The 19,924-nt window shown below is 65.4% G+C and overlaps 6 protein-coding genes across 6 annotated transcripts in view; 3 read left to right on the forward strand and 3 right to left on the reverse strand.

Moving 5' to 3' along the window:
- The window catches only part of EMIHUDRAFT_444671 (hypothetical protein), a gene marked incomplete at its 3' end in the record, with an annotated part of 1,320 nt that extends 958 nt beyond the window's left edge, over positions 1-362 (forward strand). Inside the window, exons 4-6 of the mRNA XM_005773010.1 lie at positions 71-142; positions 223-245; positions 281-362. Coding sequence (XP_005773067.1) covers positions 71-142; positions 223-245; positions 281-362 — 177 coding nt within the window. The remainder of the gene's footprint in view (positions 1-70; positions 143-222; positions 246-280) is intronic.
- A 177-nt stretch (positions 363-539) lies between these two features.
- On the forward strand, positions 540-1,844 carry EMIHUDRAFT_444675 (hypothetical protein). Its single transcript, XM_005773011.1, has one exon. The coding sequence runs from the start codon at positions 612-614 to the stop codon at positions 1,764-1,766; it is 1,155 nt and encodes a 384-aa protein (XP_005773068.1). The 5' UTR covers positions 540-611; the 3' UTR covers positions 1,767-1,844.
- Positions 1,845-4,685: 2,841 nt separating this feature from the next.
- On the reverse strand, positions 4,686-7,202 carry EMIHUDRAFT_242012 (hypothetical protein; the record flags this gene model as incomplete). The annotated part of the gene is made up of 5 exons (XM_005773012.1): positions 4,686-4,799; positions 5,179-5,269; positions 5,347-6,065; positions 6,157-6,597; positions 7,188-7,202. 5 exons carry the CDS (start codon positions 7,200-7,202, stop codon positions 4,686-4,688), a joined length of 1,380 nt encoding a protein of 459 aa, XP_005773069.1.
- Positions 7,203-7,668: 466 nt separating this feature from the next.
- EMIHUDRAFT_242013 (hypothetical protein) lies at positions 7,669-9,380 on the forward strand (the record flags this gene model as incomplete). Its single annotated transcript, XM_005773013.1, has 3 exons — positions 7,669-8,376; positions 8,533-9,186; positions 9,279-9,380. 3 exons carry the CDS (start codon positions 7,669-7,671, stop codon positions 9,378-9,380), a joined length of 1,464 nt encoding a protein of 487 aa, XP_005773070.1.
- A 301-nt stretch (positions 9,381-9,681) lies between these two features.
- On the reverse strand, positions 9,682-12,467 carry EMIHUDRAFT_117563 (hypothetical protein; the record flags this gene model as incomplete). Its single annotated transcript, XM_005773014.1, has 6 exons — positions 9,682-10,089; positions 10,362-10,872; positions 11,150-11,274; positions 11,348-11,449; positions 11,514-11,861; positions 12,087-12,467. The coding sequence occupies 6 exons, from the start codon at positions 12,465-12,467 to the stop codon at positions 9,682-9,684; spliced, it is 1,875 nt and encodes a 624-aa protein (XP_005773071.1).
- A 3,411-nt stretch (positions 12,468-15,878) lies between these two features.
- EMIHUDRAFT_242016 (hypothetical protein) lies at positions 15,879-16,292 on the reverse strand (the record flags this gene model as incomplete). The annotated part of the gene is made up of 1 exon (XM_005773015.1): positions 15,879-16,292. The coding sequence occupies one exon, from the start codon at positions 16,290-16,292 to the stop codon at positions 15,879-15,881; it is 414 nt and encodes a 137-aa protein (XP_005773072.1).
- Between the last annotated feature and the right edge of the window lie 3,632 nt (positions 16,293-19,924).

Here is a 19,924-nt window from a genome sequence, read left to right on the forward strand (position 1 = left end):
CGGGCCCGGTTCCCGCCCTGCCCCTTTTTTAGCCCTTCCAACCGACCTCATGGCCCCGCCCTCGCGACGCAGGTCAAGGGGATTGTTGGCAATGTCAAGGTTTTTATCGAGACGGGCCTCATCAAGATTGGAGTTGGGCCAGGCCCGCCGCCCCCCCCCCCCCCCCCCTCCCGCCCCCCTTTCTGCCGCCCGCCCCACATCTCCGCATCACGCACTTCACAGGCAACGGCCTCTTCACGATCACGGTCAACCTCGGCGGCCTCGAGTGGGTGTACGTCAGCTGCCTCAAGGCCGGCGAGGGGCTCACCACCGTCCGCTCGCTCGGCTTCGTCAACAAGAAGAAGCCGCAGCCGCCGGCCTAGCAAGCTTGACCGAGCCGCATGGCCACCCCTAGCTCCACCCCGGCGGGCAAAGCAGGCCTCTCCATCGATGCCTCTCCATGGCATGCATGTGTGCTGAGCATTCTTTCCACACGTTGTTTTTCGTGCCAGTGATCCTCAAGTCCTAGCCCGAGCAAGAATTCTTTTGGCTCGAGCGAAAGCGGGTCTCCTTGCCGCTCCTCGTCTGCCAGCTTGCCAGCTCGCAGCCGCTCGACGTATCTACGTCCAGAGATGGCTCCTCACGAGTCTCTGCCCTGGTGGCAGCTCTTTTCGCCCGCCGACCTTCCCATCGCGGTCATCGTGCTCGCAATCGGCTTCCACACCGAGGCAGCCAGGATCGGAGCCGTCCTCAAGGACCGGCAGACTCGTGCGGCCTTCTGCGCGACGCTCCTCACCACGCTGCTCATCGTGCCGCTAATCGCGATCTCCGCTGTCTGGATTGTGCCGCACGTGCCACCCGAGGGCGTCATCGGCATCCTCACCGTCGCTCTGCTGCCGGGTGGCCCGCTCGCCAATATCCTCGCGGTGGCCGTCGGCGCAAACTCCGAGCTCAACGTGACTCTCACGGTGGCGGAGATGATCCTGTCCACCGCTCTGCTGCCCCTCGGGCTGCTGGTGGTGATGCCGCGCGTCCTCGGCGCCGAGCAAGTCATCCGCGTCCCATTTAGTGAGATGGTGCACGGCATCGCCCTCGTGCTTGGGCCGATGCTGACTGGCGTCGCGGCGAGCAGCCTGACGCGGCTGGAGGGGCTCACCGCCGCGCGGAGGCGGGTCGTCAAGCGGAGGATCTTCCGCCTCCTCCTCCTCCTCGCCCTCCTCCTCGCCATCGCCGTCCGGCGGCTCCACACGAGCGGCCCGCCGCCTCTGTCGGCGCAGCTCACAGAGCTCTTGCGCTCCGCAGAGCTGCCGCCCGACGCGACGCTCCTCGCGGCGCCCCTCTTCGGCGTGGCGACCGTCGCCTGGTGCTGCCTCCTCGGCTGGACCATGCCCGCCCAGCCGACGCCCAACCGCATCTCTATCTGCCTCGAGGTTGGAACGCGAGACCTCACCATCGCGCTGGTCATCGCGCTGGTCGGGCTGCCGTCGCTGCCGGCCCCGCAGCGCGCGCAGGTGGCCCTCGCCGTCCTGCTCGCGTGGGCCACCTGCAACGGCGGCGTCGCCCTCTCCGGCTTCCTCATGTGCGCGCTGTCTGGGCCCGTCTGCTATGCCGACGCGGGTGGCGGGGACGGCGGAGGCGGAGGCGGCGCCAGGGGCGCGGACTGCGAGAGGGAGGAGCAGGAGGGGGAGCCGGACAAGCTCGCCCTCCGGACGAGCTTGCTCGAGGGGTCGGGCCGGAAGAGCGACGCGGAGGACGGCGCGGGACCGACCGGCGCGACGCTGGTGTGAGCCTGTGAGCGGTGCGTGGGTTGTTGCACGAGTATATGGGACACGATGTCTCAAATATGAGGGGTTTTGACTATTACCGCGGCTCCTGACGCTATCCCTGGCAGCTCTAATGACCAGGATCAGTAGTGTTGTCATAGAGGGTGCCCATACTAGCGCAGGAGAGCTTTCTGCCACACTCGCCGCCCGGACCGACCGCGTCCGCGCCGTCCCCTTCTGGGGCCGGTTCCGCAGCCAGCGAGAGCCGACCGCAGCGGGGCCGTGCCGCGGGTGCCTACTGCCGAGTGCCACGAACACTGCGCCGTCCCGCCATCACCTACAGACTGTCTTGTGTGATGGTTGGGATGTCCAAACGCCACCATCTTGGCTCTTGCGACCTCAAACCCGCGAGCTGTATGGCTGGTCCTGACGTCGACAGACGCCCGATGACCACGGTGAAGCTGAGCCGGAACGCGTCGACAAGTCTCGTCTGAGCCCGTGGCGGTCGCCGGCTGAGTCGCTGTGCACGGGCCGGTACCTCGGGCGTCACCTCCGCAGCCTCAGGTCTCACACTCCACCACCTCCGCCAGGACGCCTTCGGTGGCACGCTCGGCGGCGTACTTTCTGCAGCTCCATCTCGAGAACGGCGTCGAGCCTACTCACTCCTGCTGGATACACGCACTCCCTGGGACCCAGGGAGTGTGGTATCCAGCAAGCGGTGAGGGCCTCGAAGTCGCCCTCGGTCATCACGCCCGCCCCGCCTACTCCCCGCAGCAGCTCATCCGCGGCGATGGACAGGTCGCCCATCGTCAGCGGCGGCAGCTCGCGCCTGCCGGCGAGCGGCACGGCTCAGTGTCGTCTCGCCCCATCACACGCCAACGCCGCCGTCCTACTTGCCTCTTTCTCTCTCTTAGCGGGAGACGCGCGCCAGTGGCTGTCCGAATCGGCCGCGTCCGCCGCGTCGTTCACCGCCATCCCCGGCCGGCACCCGGTCTGCCGCGCGAAGCACAAGTAGGCGTTCATGATGAAGGCCACGTTCACCTCGAACGGCTCTATCAGCTGCGTGTCCTGCATCTGGTACTCCCCCACTTGGAAGAGGTGCTGCCTCGTGCACGGCTTCGTCGTCGCCTCGCGCAGCTCGGCCATCGTCCGCCGGCTCGCCTCGGCGCTCGCCCTCTCGCTCGCCGCCCGCTGCGCCGCTTCACTCTGCCCGTGCGACGCCCTCTCCCGCGCCGCCTCGTGGCCCGCCGCCCGGCCGGCGGCTCCTGCCGCGTCCTTCATCCCGCCGCCGCCGCCGTCGTACAGCGACATCACCTGCTTGGTCACCAGCCGCCAGTACTGCCTCGCGTCGTCCGGCATCGCCGGCCAGATCTCGCGCCACACGTGGTTCTTCATGTGCTGCAGCGCGACGTAGATCGTGTTCTCGCCGCGACCCGTGCGCACTGTCGGCTCCTCCTCCCGCGCGTCGCCCCGCTCGGTCGCGTGCCACCGGCTCGCCCTCGGCGCGATGATTCGCGTCGTCGCCAGCCACTTGTGCCGAAGCGGATCGTCCACCGCATCGTCGGGTGCAGACCGAGGGCCGTCCGCTGCATCGGCACGCTCTTCCCCGCCGCGGCCTGCGTCGCCAAAAACTCGCGCAGCCGCAGGCGCACGCGCCGAAGCTGCACCGACAGCGCCGGCCGTGGGGCGCTAGCATCGCGCCTTCCTCAGTGGCATGCATTTCTTTGCGACAGAAGCCTGGAGAGCAGCTCCTCTGCTGCTCACACGCTCAGCACAGATGGCACAGCCTACTGTGCGGCTGCCACAGCTGTGACAGCGATGGGCTCGCCCTCACTGGCCCTCAGTCAGTTGTGTGAGCGACACTGCTCGGCGACTGCCGGCACACCGCTGTGAGACCGTGGGTGTGAGGTAAAACCACGCTACCAGCGCTTGGTCACATCAGCCCCGAGGTCAGATCTTTCTACTCTGTTGATGACAAGACTTGTCTACTGGCTGGAGCCGAGCAGGAGGCAGGAGGGCCCGGCGCACAACCCCGCTGTGCAACTAACGGTCCACACACACCACACCCCGTACTGGGCTGGGTTTTAGGCATTGTGGGGTTGGCACTCCCATCGACCCTCATGACCTCCTGCGGTCTCTGAGATGGACACCAGTGGGTGTGGGACCACAGCCAGGATACACTCGAAGGCTGGGTAAGCAGTAGAGGTCGATACTCGACGCGTCCCACATGGTCTGTGTCGCTGTCGGCACGCTGTCGACAGGACGTCGAGGGACACCGGTGGCAGTGCCACCCAGGAGTGGTCGGGCGGTCTCCCGTCATGAGAGAGCCACCATGTGATCCGTATGATGATTCCTCACAACCGCCTCAGTCAACTTTTGTCACAGTTCCCGCTATGAGAGGAGCTGCGGGTCAGTTCGACAGCTGGAGCTGTGTCGCCGGCGTGCGGCGGCCTGCCTCCGGAGGTGCCTCTGAGGTGGACATTTCTTGGTCACCGTGAGAGAACGCGTTCGAATTTTCACTCCGGAACTTCAACTGAGCACGCGCACCGGCCAGGGCTACAATAGTGCCAGTGAGGCGGAGGCGCGAGTCGGAAGGCCGCGACCGTCAAGTGTTCCCTTCGTTTGCCTACAATCGCTGTGAACCCAGCCACGTACGTGATATATCAATGATCAATGCATCCAATCCGGTACAGTTCAAGTTTAAGGGTACTTTCACACACAACTTTCTCTGCTCCCCAGCTCTCGCGATCAATCCGGACCGGCAGACATCCACTGCTTGCGCTGGCATCCATGTACCCCATATGAGAATGAGTCTGCCTCTCCCCCCCCCCGCCCCGCCCCTCTCCCCGTGCGCGGCGCGCTCGGGCATTCGCGCACCGCACACGCCCGTCCTGCGCCCTGGAGGGCCGCCGCCCCCCTCTCCTCTCGCCACCGCCGCGCGCCTCAGAAGGGCATCGGCGCGGGTGGCACGTACCGAGCCGCGAAGTCGGAGTCCGAGCCGGCGCCGCCCTGGCAGCTGCCGCCGCCGACACCGTCGTGCCTCCACGTGGCGCGCTCCTATAGCAGACCGCACAGACGAGCTCACCCTCCCCGTGCCACACGCGCCGGCGCGCTACAGCGACGTCTGCCGTCTGCGCGAGCACACCCGCCACCCGCGCCTTTGATGCGCTCCGCGGCACCAGCGACGCCGCGGCGGGCGGAGCGGCGGCGCCGCCGCCCGCCGCCACCGGCGCTGCGGCGGTGGCCTGCGCAGCCCCGGTCTGCGGCTCGGGCGGCGGCGCAGCGTCGGCGGCCGGCGCCTCTGCTGGCGCGCAGAGGGGCACTTCGTCGTGCGCGATCGCCTATGGGGCGCGGTCGGAGACGGCTGAAAAAGGGACGGGTCCCAAGCTTGCGGAGGGCCGGTCGCCTCGCGCGCCTCGCAGACGTCGATCATCACCTGGTCCGAGAGCTGGTCCATGAAGATGTCGCCGTTGTCGAGCGCGCAGTGCTCGATGAAGAGCCCGATCTCTTGGATCCCGAAGAGGCACCTTGTGAAGAATGCACCCGAGATCACCCGAGATCACCCGAGATCACCCGAGATCACCCGAGATTGCCGAAGAGGCACCACGTGACAAAGGCGGTGACGGGCACCACGAGCAGCCCCATCGAGCCGACCAGCGAGACGGGCAGCGTCAAGCACCACAGCGTGAGGAAGCGGGACGTGTGGCGCGCGTAGTTGAGCGGCACCGGCGTCTGCAGCAGCCGCTCGCATGCGCCGACGTACGAGCCGAGCTGGTTCACCAGCGAGAGCCCCATCAGCCGCTCGCGCGAGGTGAAGGTGCCGTCGGACGCATCTGAGACGCCCGAGATCTCGGCGGCGAGCCGCTTGCACAAGTAGAGCGGGCGCGACGAGGAGGAACGCATCGCGTCGCACAGCGGTGCCGGCAGCGGCGCGAGCGGCGCGAGCAGGCCTTCAGCGGCGGGCCGCGCCTCGCCGCACAAGTGGCGCCGGAGCATCACGGGGAAGGCGGTGAGCAGCTGGGCGAGCCGGTCGACGCGGCACGGCTGGAGCTGGTCGCGGAAGCAGTAGGCGTACCGCGCCAGCTCGCGGCACCGGTTGAGCAGGTTCTCCCAGATGCGACGCGCCTCCCAGAAGCGGTTGTACGCGCTGTTTGTCCGAAAGACGAGGAGCAGAGAGAGGGCGCCGCCGAGCAGCGAATGCATCTGGAAGAGGGCCTTCGACGCCGACTTCCCCGGCACCCCGTCTGCAACCGAGTCAAAGAGCGCGACACCGAGAGACGCAGTCGTCGTGAGCAGCAGCGGCTGCAGGATGCCGCTCAGAACCTGTCCGGTTCGGGCGCGGGCGTGTCGGGAGGCTCTCGTGGAGAGAGTCCCTCGGGTGACGGGCAGGTAGCGCTGGGACTCTACGGCGCACCTCAGAGTGGCGCAGCGTCTTAAGAGACGACAGCCAGATGGACCTGGTTGAATGAAACTGCGCCGTCCATGGGCGAGAGCTCTGGCGGTACCGGTCGGCGTTCGCGTGGCTCCACAAGCGGCCGACAAAGCTCTCGCCAAATGCGCGCCTCCGCAGCAGGACCATGGCCGGGCTGGGTCGTGGCCGTGCCAGCGCGAGCGGCCCGGGTGAGTGGTGGCGCAGGACGTGGGCGGCTGGCGCGTAGGCCAGCGCGTGAGCGGTGAGGAGTGCACAGAATGAGAGCACCATTCGAAGAACAGGGGGGCACTCGGCAGAGTCCGCGGCGTGCGAGCGACTGTCCTTTTTGATTTGCATCCCAGCTGCATCAGGCGGAATGTCCGGGAGCCCTTTGTCTTTCTTTTTTGTATCCCCGGCCAATCTTTCGTACACGGGGCACAGGGCCTGCGCTCGGCGGCGCACCCACTCCCTGTTGTCACTGCTGACGTGCTGAGGCCCTCCACATGCACATGAAAAACAAACTGGTATTGCACATGCACATGCACATGCACAAGAAAGCTCATGCACATGTGCTCTCTCTCTCATGTGCATGTGCATGTCAAATGCACAACAACAACACAACAACAACAACAACATGCAAACAAACACAACAACTATTGCTAAAAATCTCTCTCTCAACATGCACATGCTCATGCACATGCATGCACATGTTCATTTCATGTTCATGTCATGTCATGTTCATGTGCATGTCGAGGGGCCTACAAAACAAAAACAAACCTGTCTAGGAGTCCCGAGATTCCGGAAACCAAAAAGGAAACCAGAGGGTCCCCAGCACTTTGAGTTTCCGGAAGTTTCCAGGGAAACCAGAGGGTGTTTGGTGCTCCAACTGTTTCTCTCAAGGGCTCAGCAACCTTAGGTTAGGGGCCGCCCTTGGTTGGCCGTCTAGGGTCTGTCGTCTACGACTGTTTGCGTGCCGCTCGAGGGGGGCACGAATAGGATTGTAGGGCGGAGTTTGAGGCACTTGGAGCACTTACTTGGAGTGCAGTCATTAACCTCACATCCAAATTGAGATTTGCCACTTATGAGATCTATCTCTCTCACATCCTTGGCCGCTTTGTGTGTCTCGAGACCTCGAGAGAAGGCCGCCCGAGGGCCCAAGTCAAGAATTGACTTTTTTGGGCGGGCAACTCACATCCAGGGCCGGGGAGCTAAGAAGCACACCCAGCGGGCCGGATGATCGATATCGGGTTGCGGGCAAGAGAGCCCTAGCCCTGGGGGGTGCGCGTTCGCAGGGAAAGGGCCGTAAACACGGGTCACCGAGGGTTAGTCGGCGCTTTGGGTTCCCCTAGCGCCGGAGCGCCCTCTCTCAACGGAGGTAAACCCACCAGACGCGCACACGACGGTACGACGGTACTCCTCACTCGACGTCGACGCTCAGGGACGACGAGGTGCCAGCGCTGCCGTGGAGGGGCCCGGGCAGCTCCAGCGAGGAGAAGCACGCCTCAACGCGAAGGCATGGAGCCTTTTCGGGCACAGGGCCTGCTCGCGCCATATGTTCGACTTTGGTGCGTGTCAAACGCACTTCGCATCGCGTCTGGCACTTCCGCCGCCACGGCGCTTGGCGACGCGCTGGCTGGGCAGCCGACTGCGGTGCTGCTCGGGCTCCTAACGCTCCTCGGCCTGTTTCCCACCTCCCCGCCCCTCCTCGCGACCACGCTGCTCGCTCGCGCTGTGTCCAACTTAGCCAAGGGTGCAGCGCTGGGGAACTCGCAGACGTGGGGCACTCTCACTGACCTCAGCCTCCTCGGCGCGCTATGTGAGACCCTGGCTCTCAGAGGACGCTGGCTGCCGCCGCTCTCTGCTGAGGAGGAGGCGGCCATCGTCAGGTCCTGCGCACCCGCGGTCCGTGTGCAGCTCGCAACTGTTTACGCCGCTTCCGCCCTCTGGAAGCTGAATTCGTCGTTTGCCGAGCCGCGCCGCTCCTGTGCAGCCGTGTTTGCATTACAGATGCTCGAGCACCTACCACCCGCCGTCACAGCGACGCCACTGCCCGCGCTGATGGCCGCCGCTGCACCCGCCCTTGTGCTGCTCGTGGAGACCGCCATCCCGGCGCTGCTGCTGGCTCCCTGCTGCTGGGCTGGCGTGTCGAGCGCGCTCAGCTTCCACCTCGCCATCGCCGCCTGTCCGCCGCCGAACAACATCGCGAGCTTTGGAGCCACAACCGTGCCCCGCCTCTTCTTTTGGATCCCGGAGGAGGCCGCCGCCGCCCTGAGGGAAGCGGCTGGGCCGCGTCCTCTCGCCGCCGTCGCCATGGCCGCCGCAGCTGCCATCGCCACGACACTGGCTCCGCTGCACTCCCGCGCGCGCTCCACCATCCAGGGCAGCGGCCACGACTGGCATCTCTGCTTCCTGGTCTGGCTGGCGGTGCCGCTCGCCGCCGCAGCGCTAGTCTCCTCGCGCTCGGCGCGCGCCTGCAGTGGTCAGCCGCCGGCGCCGGCCGACCCTCCTGCAGCAGTCAGCCGGGGAGGGCGGTGGTGGAGGCGGGCCCTGGTGGGCGGCACGGGCGCCTACGCCTTTCTGCTTCCGGCGCTGGGCCTGCAGGAGCGGGGCGGCTGCCTGATGTTTTCGCAGCTGCGGCTGCACGGCGGATCGAATCACCTGCTCGGCGCTCCGACTGGGCTGCTGCAGCGCGTGCTGATCGACGCGCCGCCGGAGAACGCCTTTGCCGGCGGCGTCGTCCGCGTGGAGAGCACGTCGCTCCACTGGGTGCACAACACTTTTGCAGAGCATTTCGCCCCGCACCAGCTGGCGCTGCTCCGCGCCGGCGGCTTCGACGGCGGCTTCTTCCCAACCTCCAAGGCGACGAAGCGAGAGCTCGCGTCGCCCGAGGGGCCACTCCCGCGCGCGGTCCGCTTCACCCTGCACAACCTCGGGTTCCGCCGGCTGCTAGCCGACGCCGAGGCCCGCAATGACACCTTCTCTCTCACCTACACGCGGCTCAGGGCGACGAAAGGTGGAGGCGGGCGGGCCGGGGTGAAAGACACACCTTGCGGGCGAGGCGCGGCCGGCTCCGCTGCCGCACCTGCGACGCGCGCGAATTCGCTCTGCTCGCCCCGCCGCCCCAGCGCCACTGGTCGTCGCTTGCTGCCTTCTGTCTCGCCCCCCAGCCAATCCCGATTGTCGAGGGCGACGAGCTCGACGAGCTTCACTGCGTGAGCTTTGGGTGATAGAGCGGAGAAGAAAAATCGCGTGATACCTAATACGGCTTTATGTACTACCGCGTACCGGAGGTGTAAAGCCAAAAGCGTACCGTAAATTACTCTAGGCGTTAAAGGGTATAAAGCCGTCATAGTTTTGTCGAGCTCTGTCTGCGCGCGATAGGAAAACACGCAAGTATTTGTCTCATGTCTGCGCGCGCGAAAGCCGAAAACAATCTCTTGAGCACAGGCACATCTCCGGAGGGGAGATACCAGATGAGAATCCCTGGGGGAAAGAGTGCTGCACGCGCACACACGGACAGCCGGGCGCTCAACCCACCGCCCTGGTCTGCAGCCCGTGCCCAAACGGAAAGAGGGGCCCCTTTAGCCGCGCCGCGGCCGCAGCCTGGTCCATCGCGTGCGGCCACGAGAAGGAGAGCCGCCCCGTGGCTGGCGCCCTGCCGAAGAGCACGTCTGCCACCCCGTCGCCCTCGGTGCCGGGCAGCCACGCGACGAGAACGGCGGCGACGCGGGAGAGGAGCGGCGGCGGAAGGAGGAGCGGCCGGCCCGTCACGAGCAGCAGCACCACGGCCCACCCGGCGTCAGCGAGGGCGACGGCGGCGCGAACGTCTGCGGGCGGCAGCCGAAGCTCCTCGACGTCGCCAAACCCCTCTGCGTACGGCGCCTCGCCCGTCACCACCACCGCCACAGGCCGTGAGGCGGCGCCGGCCGAGGGCGCCTGAGGGAAGGATAGGGGAGCGTGGGCCAGCAGCCAGGCCAACCCGTCCACATCCTGAGGCAGGCAGGTGGTCAGCCGCAGTCGAGGTGCAGGGCCCGGTGCGCACGTCGCAGCGTGGGAGTGCCCGCCGCGCGCGCGTGAGCGTGTGCGCGTGCGTGAGCGTGAGCGTGTGCGCGTGCGTACGCTTGTGTGTGCGTGCGTGTCCGTGTGCGTGCGTGTCCGTGTGCGGTCCGTCCGTCCGTTGCCTGCCGTCCAGCGGCGCGGCCACTCACGAGCCTGGCACCCGGCTGGACGGCGCGGATGGCGTCGGCGATGGTGGTGCCCGTGGTGAAGGCGTTGCCCTCGCAGCCCTGCCACTCGAGCGACCAGCCACCGCACTGGCGGCCGAGGCTGTCGGCGGCGATGCCTGTGACCAGCAGCTCCGCGGCGGGCCGGCCTCCCTCTCCGGCCGGCAGCGGGAGGAGCCCGCCCTCGTTGACCAGCAGCACGCAAGACTTGGCCACCGCGCGCCTCGCAGCCGCGCGGTGCGCCTCGCAGCCGACGCAAGCCGCATCGCCCATCGGAGGCACGGCCGCGTCAAACAGCGGACAGCGCGAGGCGGCGGCGGCAGCGTCGCCTCCGGCTGGAGTCGAGGCGGCGGCGCGGCGCAGCAGGCCGCAGGCGACCTTGACACGCAGCACGCGCCTCACCGCGTCGTCCACACGCTCGGCCGGCACGTCGCCCCGCCCCACCGCCGCCTCGAGCTCCTCGAGCTGCCTCCGCCACGTCAGGTCGCCAAAAAGCCTGAGGGACGTGTCGTGGACGTGTCAGGCGGCACGCCCGGTCAGCGGGCGTGGCGGGAGAGCGGCGGTGCACAAAGAGAGAGAGGGAGAGAAGGACATGTCTCGGACGTGTCGCGCGCCCGCCCGCCGTCATGACGACGTCCACGCCCGCGTTGACCACCTTGCAGACAGCGGCGGAGTACGAGCCGCCGCACTGCTGCACGGCGTTGTAATCCGACACGACGACGCCTGAAGAGGAACGCAGTGAGTGAAGGAGGAGAAAGCTGGGCCGCGCGGACCGCTCCTCCGACCCGACGACGCCTCGGAAGCCGAGCTCCTCCTTGAGAAGGCCGGTGACGAGTGCGCGGCTCGCGTGGCACTTGACGCCGTTGAGCGACGAGTACGACACCATCACCGTCAGCACCTGGGAAGGGCCGCGATCGACGGCTCAGGGAGGGGCTCCCCGGGGAGGAGGGGGCCGCCAGCGCCGTCCGCACCCCCTCGGCCAGCGCCGGCAGGTACGGAGCGACGTGTGTGGCGCGCAGCTCCGCGTCGTCGCAGTCGGCGTTGCCCTGGTCCAGGCCAAACGACTTGACCGCCTACAGGAAGGTCCAGGAAAGGTCCAGGAAAGGTCCAGGAAAGGTCCAGGCCAAACGAGTTGACCGCCTTGCCGATCCCTCCCATGTCGAACTTGCCCGTGCCCAGCGCGGTGCCGCCGTCGGCGACCCAGTGCTTTGCGCACGCCGCCATCGGCAGGCCGCACCGCTGGATGCCGCGCACCTCCGCCGCGCTGAGCCGGCCGCACAGTGCGGGGTCTTCGGAGAAGCTCTCATAGGTCCTGCCCCAGCGCAAGTCGAGAGCGACCGCGGCGCACGGCGAGAAGATCCAGTTGATGCCGCACGCGGCCGACTCGCGCGCCGCGAGCGCGCCGAGCTCCTCCACCAAGCCCTCGTCCCGCATGCAGCCCTGCCCGATGTGGTGCGGGAACAGGGTCGCGTCGCGAAGGTTCGCCTGCCTGAGCAGAGGACGGAGGGTGTCACGCACATCCTAGTGCACGCACCGCGTCTACAGCCGAGGCGTGGCATCTAGGCAGCACCGCGTCTACAGCCGAGGCGTGGCATCTAGGCAGCACCGCGTCTACAGCCGAGGCGTGGCACATCCTAGGACACGCACCGCGTCTACAGCCGAGGCGTGGCATCTAGGCATCTAGGCATCTAGGCAGGCTTGCCCATGCACGGAGTCGTTGCAGACGAGCAGCGGCAAGCCCGACGACGCGCGCAGCGCCGCGCGCTGCATGGCAGCGGCCTGAGCCTGCCACGCCAAGGGCTCATTTGGCGTCGGGCATGCGCCCCCGCCTCCGAGGACGGAGCCGAGGCAATGCCTGCCCACGGAGCGGTCGCACTGCTCGTCGGTCAGAGGCGCGTTGAGCGCGCGCTTCACCGCCGACCCGGCCCACGCGGGGAGGACGGCGGCGCCTGCCTCGGACAGCTTCGGCGCCGACCGGAACGTGCGCCAGTCGGGCTGCATCATCTGGCCCAGCTTCTCGCGCAGGGTGAGCCGCGCGAGAATCTCCTCGATGAGGGCCTCGTCGTCGGCGGAGGTCAGCGGCGACGCCATATATATGTGTTTATGCGGGTCCGTGGATCGATCACACGGCGTACAACTGTATGTTCGCAGCACAAAGAAGAAAAGAACCAGCGGACTGCTCCTGCAGGTGTGGACCTTGTCCTCCTCCCATCTGTTTTATTTCTTTATTTCAGTGTGAATGTGAAGTATTCTTGATGCGCCGGCTAACGGTCGCCGCCCCCACCCCCTTCCGACCGCGAGTTTTCACGGAGGAGGGTCGAAGCGCAACGCCGTTAAGGTGGCAGTCCGGGTTCTGTGAAGAGGGTCGCTGGTCGAATGCGAGCCAGTTCGCTCGCGACGCCGACGCCGACGCCGCCGCCGGAACGACCGCGGCGGCCGGTCGAGCGGCCGCCCCGGCCAGCGGCCGTATCGAGCCTGCCCGTCGCGAAGGTGCGGACCTCACGCGCCCCACCGGCCGCCCGCGCCGCCGCGCCCACGTCGCTCTCTCGAAGCCCAGCGCCACGCCGCTACGACTCCCATCGCGACGACTCCCGTGCTCGCTCGTGGCGCAGGCGATCGACTCCTGACACCCATCGAGCGGATGGGCGCGTTCCCGCCGCGACCCGGTACTCTCGAACGACTTTTGAGGGCAAAAGGTGCCGCCCGAGCCCATTCCCGCCGCCCGCCGCCCGAGATCAGCTGCCACCGGCCAGCGCGCGCGCGGAGACCTGCCGCGAGCGCCTCCGTGGCCCTAGCTGGGGTGATTAGCAAGCGCCTCGGCACTTTAGAATCGCCCCTCGGGCTTTTCCGCGCGCGTGATCAGTCTCGCGTTCTCTCCTTTTTCAGGCGCCTGTTTTCGGCCTCTGAAGAGCAACCGTCGAGGCGTCGATGCTCGCCTCCACGCCCGCGCCAGACCTCCGCGATTGGGGCGCCTTGTCGACGGGATCAATTGTGATTCCGGGCGTATTTTTCTGGTATCTTACTCGCACGTCGGCGACTCTTAGTCGCTTCTCCGTGCTAGGAGGCCTCAGTTTTGTGTCCGTGAGGACTAGATCGAAACTAACATTCGGGAACATTTCAGTAAGATATCAGAAAAATGCGCGTTCGTTCACAATTCATGTGTATATGAACGGTGCCGACGGGTTTGGCGAGCATCGAAGCCGTCCAGGCGCAGCAACGCGACGGTTTCGGAGGCCGACGGCTCCGAAAGAGCCTCCCGAGCGAGGCGGCGCGGTCACGGTACCGTGGAGGCCACAGACGTCGCCGGAGCGGCACTCCCGGGGCGCCACTCCCTCACCCGGTCAGGGGGGGCCAACCACAGCCCGCCTCACCGTCCGTGGAGCTTCCGTGGTCCGCCGCTTCGGCTTCGATTTTCGACCCTCCCGAGGCTGCTATAGCAGCCCCGCGGAGCCTCCCGGATGCATCGGCACACCGTCGTCCAGAACGCCGGCGCACGCGCTGCCCAGTGACTGGGCGGGTCGGCCCCGACTAGGGGCGGGCCCAGCCGCGCGGAGAAGACCATCCCACTCGCGGTTCGTCGCACCGTCCGCTCCAGTTTTCGTCTCGAGCGGGTCGTGAGACGGCCGCGAGAGCGAGCACCGCGGTCACGGTACCTTGGAGGCCACAGACGTCGCCGGAGCGGCACTCCCGGGGCGCCACTCCCTCACCCGGTCAGAGGGGGCCAACCACAGTCCGCCTCACCGTCCGTGGAGCTTCCGTGGTCCGCCGCTCCGGCTTCGATTTTCGACCCTCCCGAGGCTGCTAGAGCAGCCCCGCGGAGCCTCCCGGATGCATCGGCACACCGTCGTCCAGGATGACGGCGCACGCGCTGCCCAGTGACTGGGCGGGTCTGCCCCGACTAGGGGCGGGCCCAGCCGCGCGGAGAAGGCCAGCGAGCTCGAAACACGTCGCCGCGGCCGGCCGTTTCGCAAGCCTGAGCGGGTCGCCAGACACCCGCGAGAGCCAGCAGCTAGAGCGCCGTCGTAGCCGCAGATCGAGTCGAGGAGCTTGATGTCCACGGTAGCAGTTGTGGAGAGCGGTGGCACGGTGCGTGTAGACGCGTCGATTGAGGGCTCCCTTTTGAAACGCGACGGGTACGGCTTGACAACTGCCAGCACAGTTTTACGCCGGCCAGCGTGAGAGCACAACAGGGAGCCGGCGACCCGTACGCTTTGCGCGTGGCGACTGGTGGCTGTCTGGAGCTCGTGTGAGCTGGGCCGACGCGTGGCCGAGCCGAGAGGACCAGCGAGCGACCACGTTGGCGATGAAGCTTGGCGGCCGGCGCCTCGTCGCCAGACGTCACAGCGGCGTGGATGTAGGAGTGTGCGGCGACGGTTACCGGCAAATCCGGCCCAGTGTGGCCGGCAGCTGCCTAGCGCTGGCCTGTGGCCGGCGCCGCGGTGGCGGAGAAGGCGTCTCGCCGCCGTGGCGGCGGTCGGCAGGTGCGAGCGTGATGCCATCTTGCGGGACGACACCCGTCTCGCAAAACCCGGACTGCCACCTTAATGAGAGTCCTGCGCCGTTAATGAGAGTCGAAACGTCCTGCCCGCCGCGCCGACTAGACGGGCAGAATGATGTCGCTCCTCGCGAGGGCCCTGGTCTCGGGCTCGCTGCCGCCAATCTACGTGCAGCGCAATGGCGGACATTCGGGCAGCAACTGGGCCTCTGAGCTTCTGGCCACCAAAGGGTGGTCCGTCTATTTCCAATTCGGAGGCCTAGGAGCTTCTGTGATGCGAGGCACCCCGGGTTCCTCCTGCGGAGTCGTGCGTGCGCGGGGCTCCTCTTTGCGAATGCTCCCTACAAACATCTCGTACCCGTTCTACCAGAGAACACCCCACATAACACGAGGATTCGACGCGCGTCCCGAAGAAGTGTTTTTTCGCGCCGTGTCGGTGTGTGTGCAGTCCTGCAGTCTGTGTGGTGAGGTCTTCGACTTTTCGTGACCCCGTCGCTCTCCAGAAATCGCATGGCTATCGTAAACCGGAAAAGAACCAGTGGTTTTCCCCTCCAAGTGTGCGCCCCCCTCCAACGTCCAAGTGCCCCCCTCTCGATAGTGTTTCCCCCCCAACATTTTCCGGTTTTTCTCCGTGACCGTGTGTGCACTTCCTGCAGTCCGTGTGGGACTTTTTCGTGACCCCGTCGATCTCCAGAAAATAATCGCACAGGCACAATGCAACCACATATCTCCAGTGCATCTGCCAGATCGAGGGCGTGTCCGTGCTCCGTGTGGTGTGTGTATAAATAGTGCGTCTGGTGTGACTGGCGTATGGCTTCTGTGCCAAGTCTGACGCCCACAAAATAAGGCCTGCGGTCGCGAAAGCCCACTCGCCAACGCACGGCCAGGATTTGATTGCTGCGGCAGCTGTGTAGTCCCCGCTGAGAGTTGGAGAGACCCGAGATAAATACCAGACGAAGATGCAACCATGAGGACAGCAATGCACGCGAGAACTCGACGCTGTTCAGCTACGCGGCCTCGGCCTCGACGGCCTCGTCGTCCGGCGCCTCCGCCGACCCGCCCTCCTGCGCCTCGTCCGTCTGCTCAGCCGCGGCCTCCGTCCCCGTCGCGTCCTCCGCGGCGTCGGCAGCCTTCTCAGAGGCCTCCTTGGAGGAATCCGTGGCCAGCTCATCCCTGGCCGACTCTGTCTTGGCTGAATCGCCCTGCTCCGCGAGCCAAGCCGCGTAAGCTTCGGGATTCAGCTTGTGCGGGTTGCCTGCTGTCGCCGTGCAACCGTACAACGACAGCTCGCAGAGGTAGTCGCGCAAATAGATGGAGGCGCCATCGCGCGGCACGCAGCCCATGTGGCGAAGGCTGAAGGCGCACGCGGCCTCGGTGGCCTCGGTGGCTGCGAGAGGCACTGCCACCAGCAAGGCGGCCATGTGTGTGATAGAAGTGAGGTTTGTGCAGGCTCGCTTCGTCACACACAAAAAAGTGGCGTGAAACGGAAAGATCGTGTGTCAGTGGAAAACCACTTCACAGCTGTATGCCTTGCTCCTTTAGGTGCTCTTAGTATGTTCTTGAACTCACCCGTCCCTGACTGCCTGAGTACACTCCCTTCGTATTGTCTTGTACTCGGCGTCCTGTGGGTGTGTTCACAGTCTTGTGTGAATTTCGGCGCCGCCGAAATTCAAGGTCCGTCGGTCTCTTTTGACCGCGGCGTTAGAGAGAGCTTTGCTACATGTTGCCTTTTGTCTTCTCTCTGGCGCTCCCGCTCTTGGCCGGTGTGAATACACCGACATGGAGCCTTCGTGAGGCGGACGAATCCCCCGACCTTCGTACCCTCGAGGCCGCCGAGACGCTCTACCTCGGCGCACGGCCCGTGGATGGACCTGTGGAGCCTCCAGCAAAAGCTGCACCCCCTTGGTGGATGCTCTGCTCCTGGACCGGCGCGCCGCGATCACCCGATCCGGCTGCCGCCGGCGTCGCCGCTTGCAACCTTGACGACCGCTACCAAAAGTTCGCCGCCGCCGCCGCCGCCGCCGCCGGCTCGGCTCGTCTCGTCTCGTCTTGTCGCAGGCGCACACGCGCGCGTCCGCGTCGCTCCGCGATCGCGAAGCCGAGTTCGAACCATGGACCGCAGAGCCGGTGAGCTCAGCCAAAACAGCCCCGACCAACATCTCCTACGCCATGCTGACCCAACGAGTCATATGGGTCAAGCCCGATGGGCAGCGCGCTCAAGACACACTTACGTTTGCAAGTTTCCGAGATCAATATGCGGCGCTGAGATACACTCGAAGATACACTCGAAGATACACTTCGAAGATACACCGGAGAAATGTTATAATGTTGTATCTTTGAAATGTATAGTCAAGTGTATCTTTGGCTGTCACTCGAACTTTGGACAACGGAATGGCCCAAAGAGGGGGTCGAGGAAATGAATGTACCCCGATGATCAGGCTGACGAGGGGGCGACCGAGCCTTTCTGCATCACTACACTGGAAGCAGTGAATGTGGATGTCGAGCAAGCAGACTGCTCTACCAGTGACCCCCTCTACTCTTCGTGGGAACCCTACCCTGAGGCTTACAGCCCAGGACCAGCTTCCGACGACGAGGAGGCGCTACCGACCCTCGAGCCTGTTGAGCAACCGCTCACACCCATCGTGGTGAACCACCCAGCCTGGTACGGACTGGCCACCCTGCCTTTTGCGAGCCTGCCTTTGGCAGGATGCAGTTGCAGCCCATCAACAAAACTTGGGCAGCAGTTGCAAAGCTGTTTCATCCCTTATAGTTGCAGCCTCTCAGTTGCACCCTGTTGATGTAGCACAACCTGAGCACAACCAGTATACTCTCTGTGGACATTTGAGGACATCAAGTGCCGGGAGTCATTGCCACTGTGCACAAAGGTGCTGTGCAGGCGCAGCACCGCAGCAGCGTCGCCGCTGCAGCGTCGTCGCCCCTGCAGCGCCACCGGCGCACAAAGCGCAACTGACCACAGCGCTCCTTTCACAAGGCTGGTGCCATGAGTCAGTGGACATTGCCACTGCACAAGGTGCTGTCCAGCAGCTAAGGGCTACAGTACCCCAGCGCAGCAGCGTCGCCGCCGCTGCAGCGTCGCCGTTGCAGCCGAGCGTCGCCAGTGCACAAAGCGCAATGGACCACAGGTCTGCACTCATGGCACAAGCTCACTGGTGTGAGGATTCATTGCCACTGTACAAGGTGCTGTGCAGCACCTGAGGGCTACCTGAGTACTGCCATGTTTGCTACATCAACAGGGGTGCAAGCAACTGAGCCGCAACTTGACCTAGAACTTTTGAGAGGCTGCAACTGAGGGATAAAAGTACTGCCAGCCAAGTATTGCTGCTGCAACCCTGATTTTCTAACTCTGTGACTCCAAATGGGTCTACGTCTCTGCTGTGTTAGATCATCAGAGGTGTCGAGCGGTGACCGGTGTCGAGCGGTTGTCGAGCGGTGTCGAGCGGTGTCGAGCGGTGTCGAGCGGTGTCGAGGTGTCGAGTTTGGCACCTTGACACGGACGAGCGTGGTACCAGCCTAGATGGTGTCGAGGGGTGTCGAGGGGTGTCGAGGGTGTCGAGTTGGCATGGGGTGTCGAGGTGTCGAGTTGGTGTCGAGGTTTGGTGTCGAGGTGTCGAGGCCAGGGCTCAGACTTTCTTAATGCCCGCAACAGACTGTATGTTGTTGGCAAACCAAGACACAGAGCTCACACAGGATCACAGCGGGAGGAAAGCGGCGAGTCGCAATTCCAGGGGTCGTTGTGGCGGGCCACCCTGTCCAGAAAGCATGGATGCCAATCTGGGGTCTCTCGACCGAGTCTGATTTCGCCTCGCCGCACGCCGCCTCCCGATGGTGGTAAGGCTGGAGAGCCAAACAAAGCGGCGGAGATGGCGGGGGAGGGCGGGGGATCGAGGAAAGCACGTATAGGTTGGTTCCCATAGGAGGTCTGGGAGGTAGGTAGGTAGAAAGATGAAGAACAGCCAGGCTCGGACTGGACACCAACGCGGTATGGGTGGACGCTAGACAGATGATGACGACACGCACGAGCGACACACAGACACAAACAGGCTCACAAGACACACAGCCAGGAAAGACAAAATAAAAGAAAAACGTCCGCAAAACAGCCGAGAGGATCTTGGCGGTGCTTCTCAACTGGAATGATACCGCCGAGTGCCGTCGTGGTGCTGCTCTTCCTTTCCCCTTCTGCCGCGCTCTACCCGTCAGCGCGGGCACCGTCCTCCACCGCCCAGCTCCCTGCAGGGTCAAAAACAAACCAGCCCTTCTCCCTCACCACCGAGGCCAGCGCGGTCTGCATCACCGAGCGGTGCCGAAAGGGGAGCAGACCGGCTGTCTCCCTCTCCGACTTTCTCAAGACGCAGTCCCCTTCATCGCTCGCAAAGGGCCTGCAGAAGCTCAACCCGTCCATCCAGGCGGCCGCCGGGGAGGAAAAGGAAGTGCTGCTGGTCGAGTTCGAGCCGTGCATTTTCCTGGGACCGCGGGCGTTGAACCTGTGGGCCAAGCCCAAGATGGTTCTCTGGCTGCGGCGAAAGGGGTCCTCCCTCGTCTGCGAGGGGCACGTGCTCGGCGCGGCGGCGGCGGACAACCACCCCGTGCTCGTGTCGGCGCTGGACATGAAGGCGAGGCTCACCGCTTCAGAGGCGCCTCCGACCAGAACCTCAAAAGCAGCCGCGGACACGCCTCTAGCACTGTAGCACCTCTCCACACTTGCTCCAGGCGCCTCTCCACCACCTCGAGGGCGACTCGGTCCCCTGCCTGCAGCTCCTCTCCTCGCTCCACATCGAGGCCGACTTCACCGGCGCGTCGGGCTGGCGGCGCTGGCTGCCGCACTCGCTGCTGCTCAAGCTCGCTTCGCGCCGGCTCGCCGTCGAGTTCCGGGCTCTGCAGCAGCAGGTCGCCTCGTGCCTGGTCGCCGAGTACCAGGCGGCGCGACGCCACAGCAGTCCCGCTCCACAGCCCACCTTTTCTTTCCGACGAGGCACACCCGTGTGTGTCTCTCGTATTTAGGCGGCGCAACAGGCGGCGCTCGCGACGGCGCAGT

The sequence above is a fragment of the Emiliania huxleyi genome (assembly GCF_000372725.1).
Source record: "Emiliania huxleyi CCMP1516 unplaced genomic scaffold EMIHUscaffold_349, whole genome shotgun sequence".
NCBI classification, from domain to species: Eukaryota; Haptophyta; order Isochrysidales; family Noelaerhabdaceae; genus Emiliania; species Emiliania huxleyi.

What these genes read in the sequence shown, in the direction of transcription:
- EMIHUDRAFT_444675 (XM_005773011.1), top strand. Translation starts at nt 612, where the DNA reads ATGGCTCCTCACGAGTCTCTGCCCTGGTGGCAGCTCTTTTCGCCCGCC.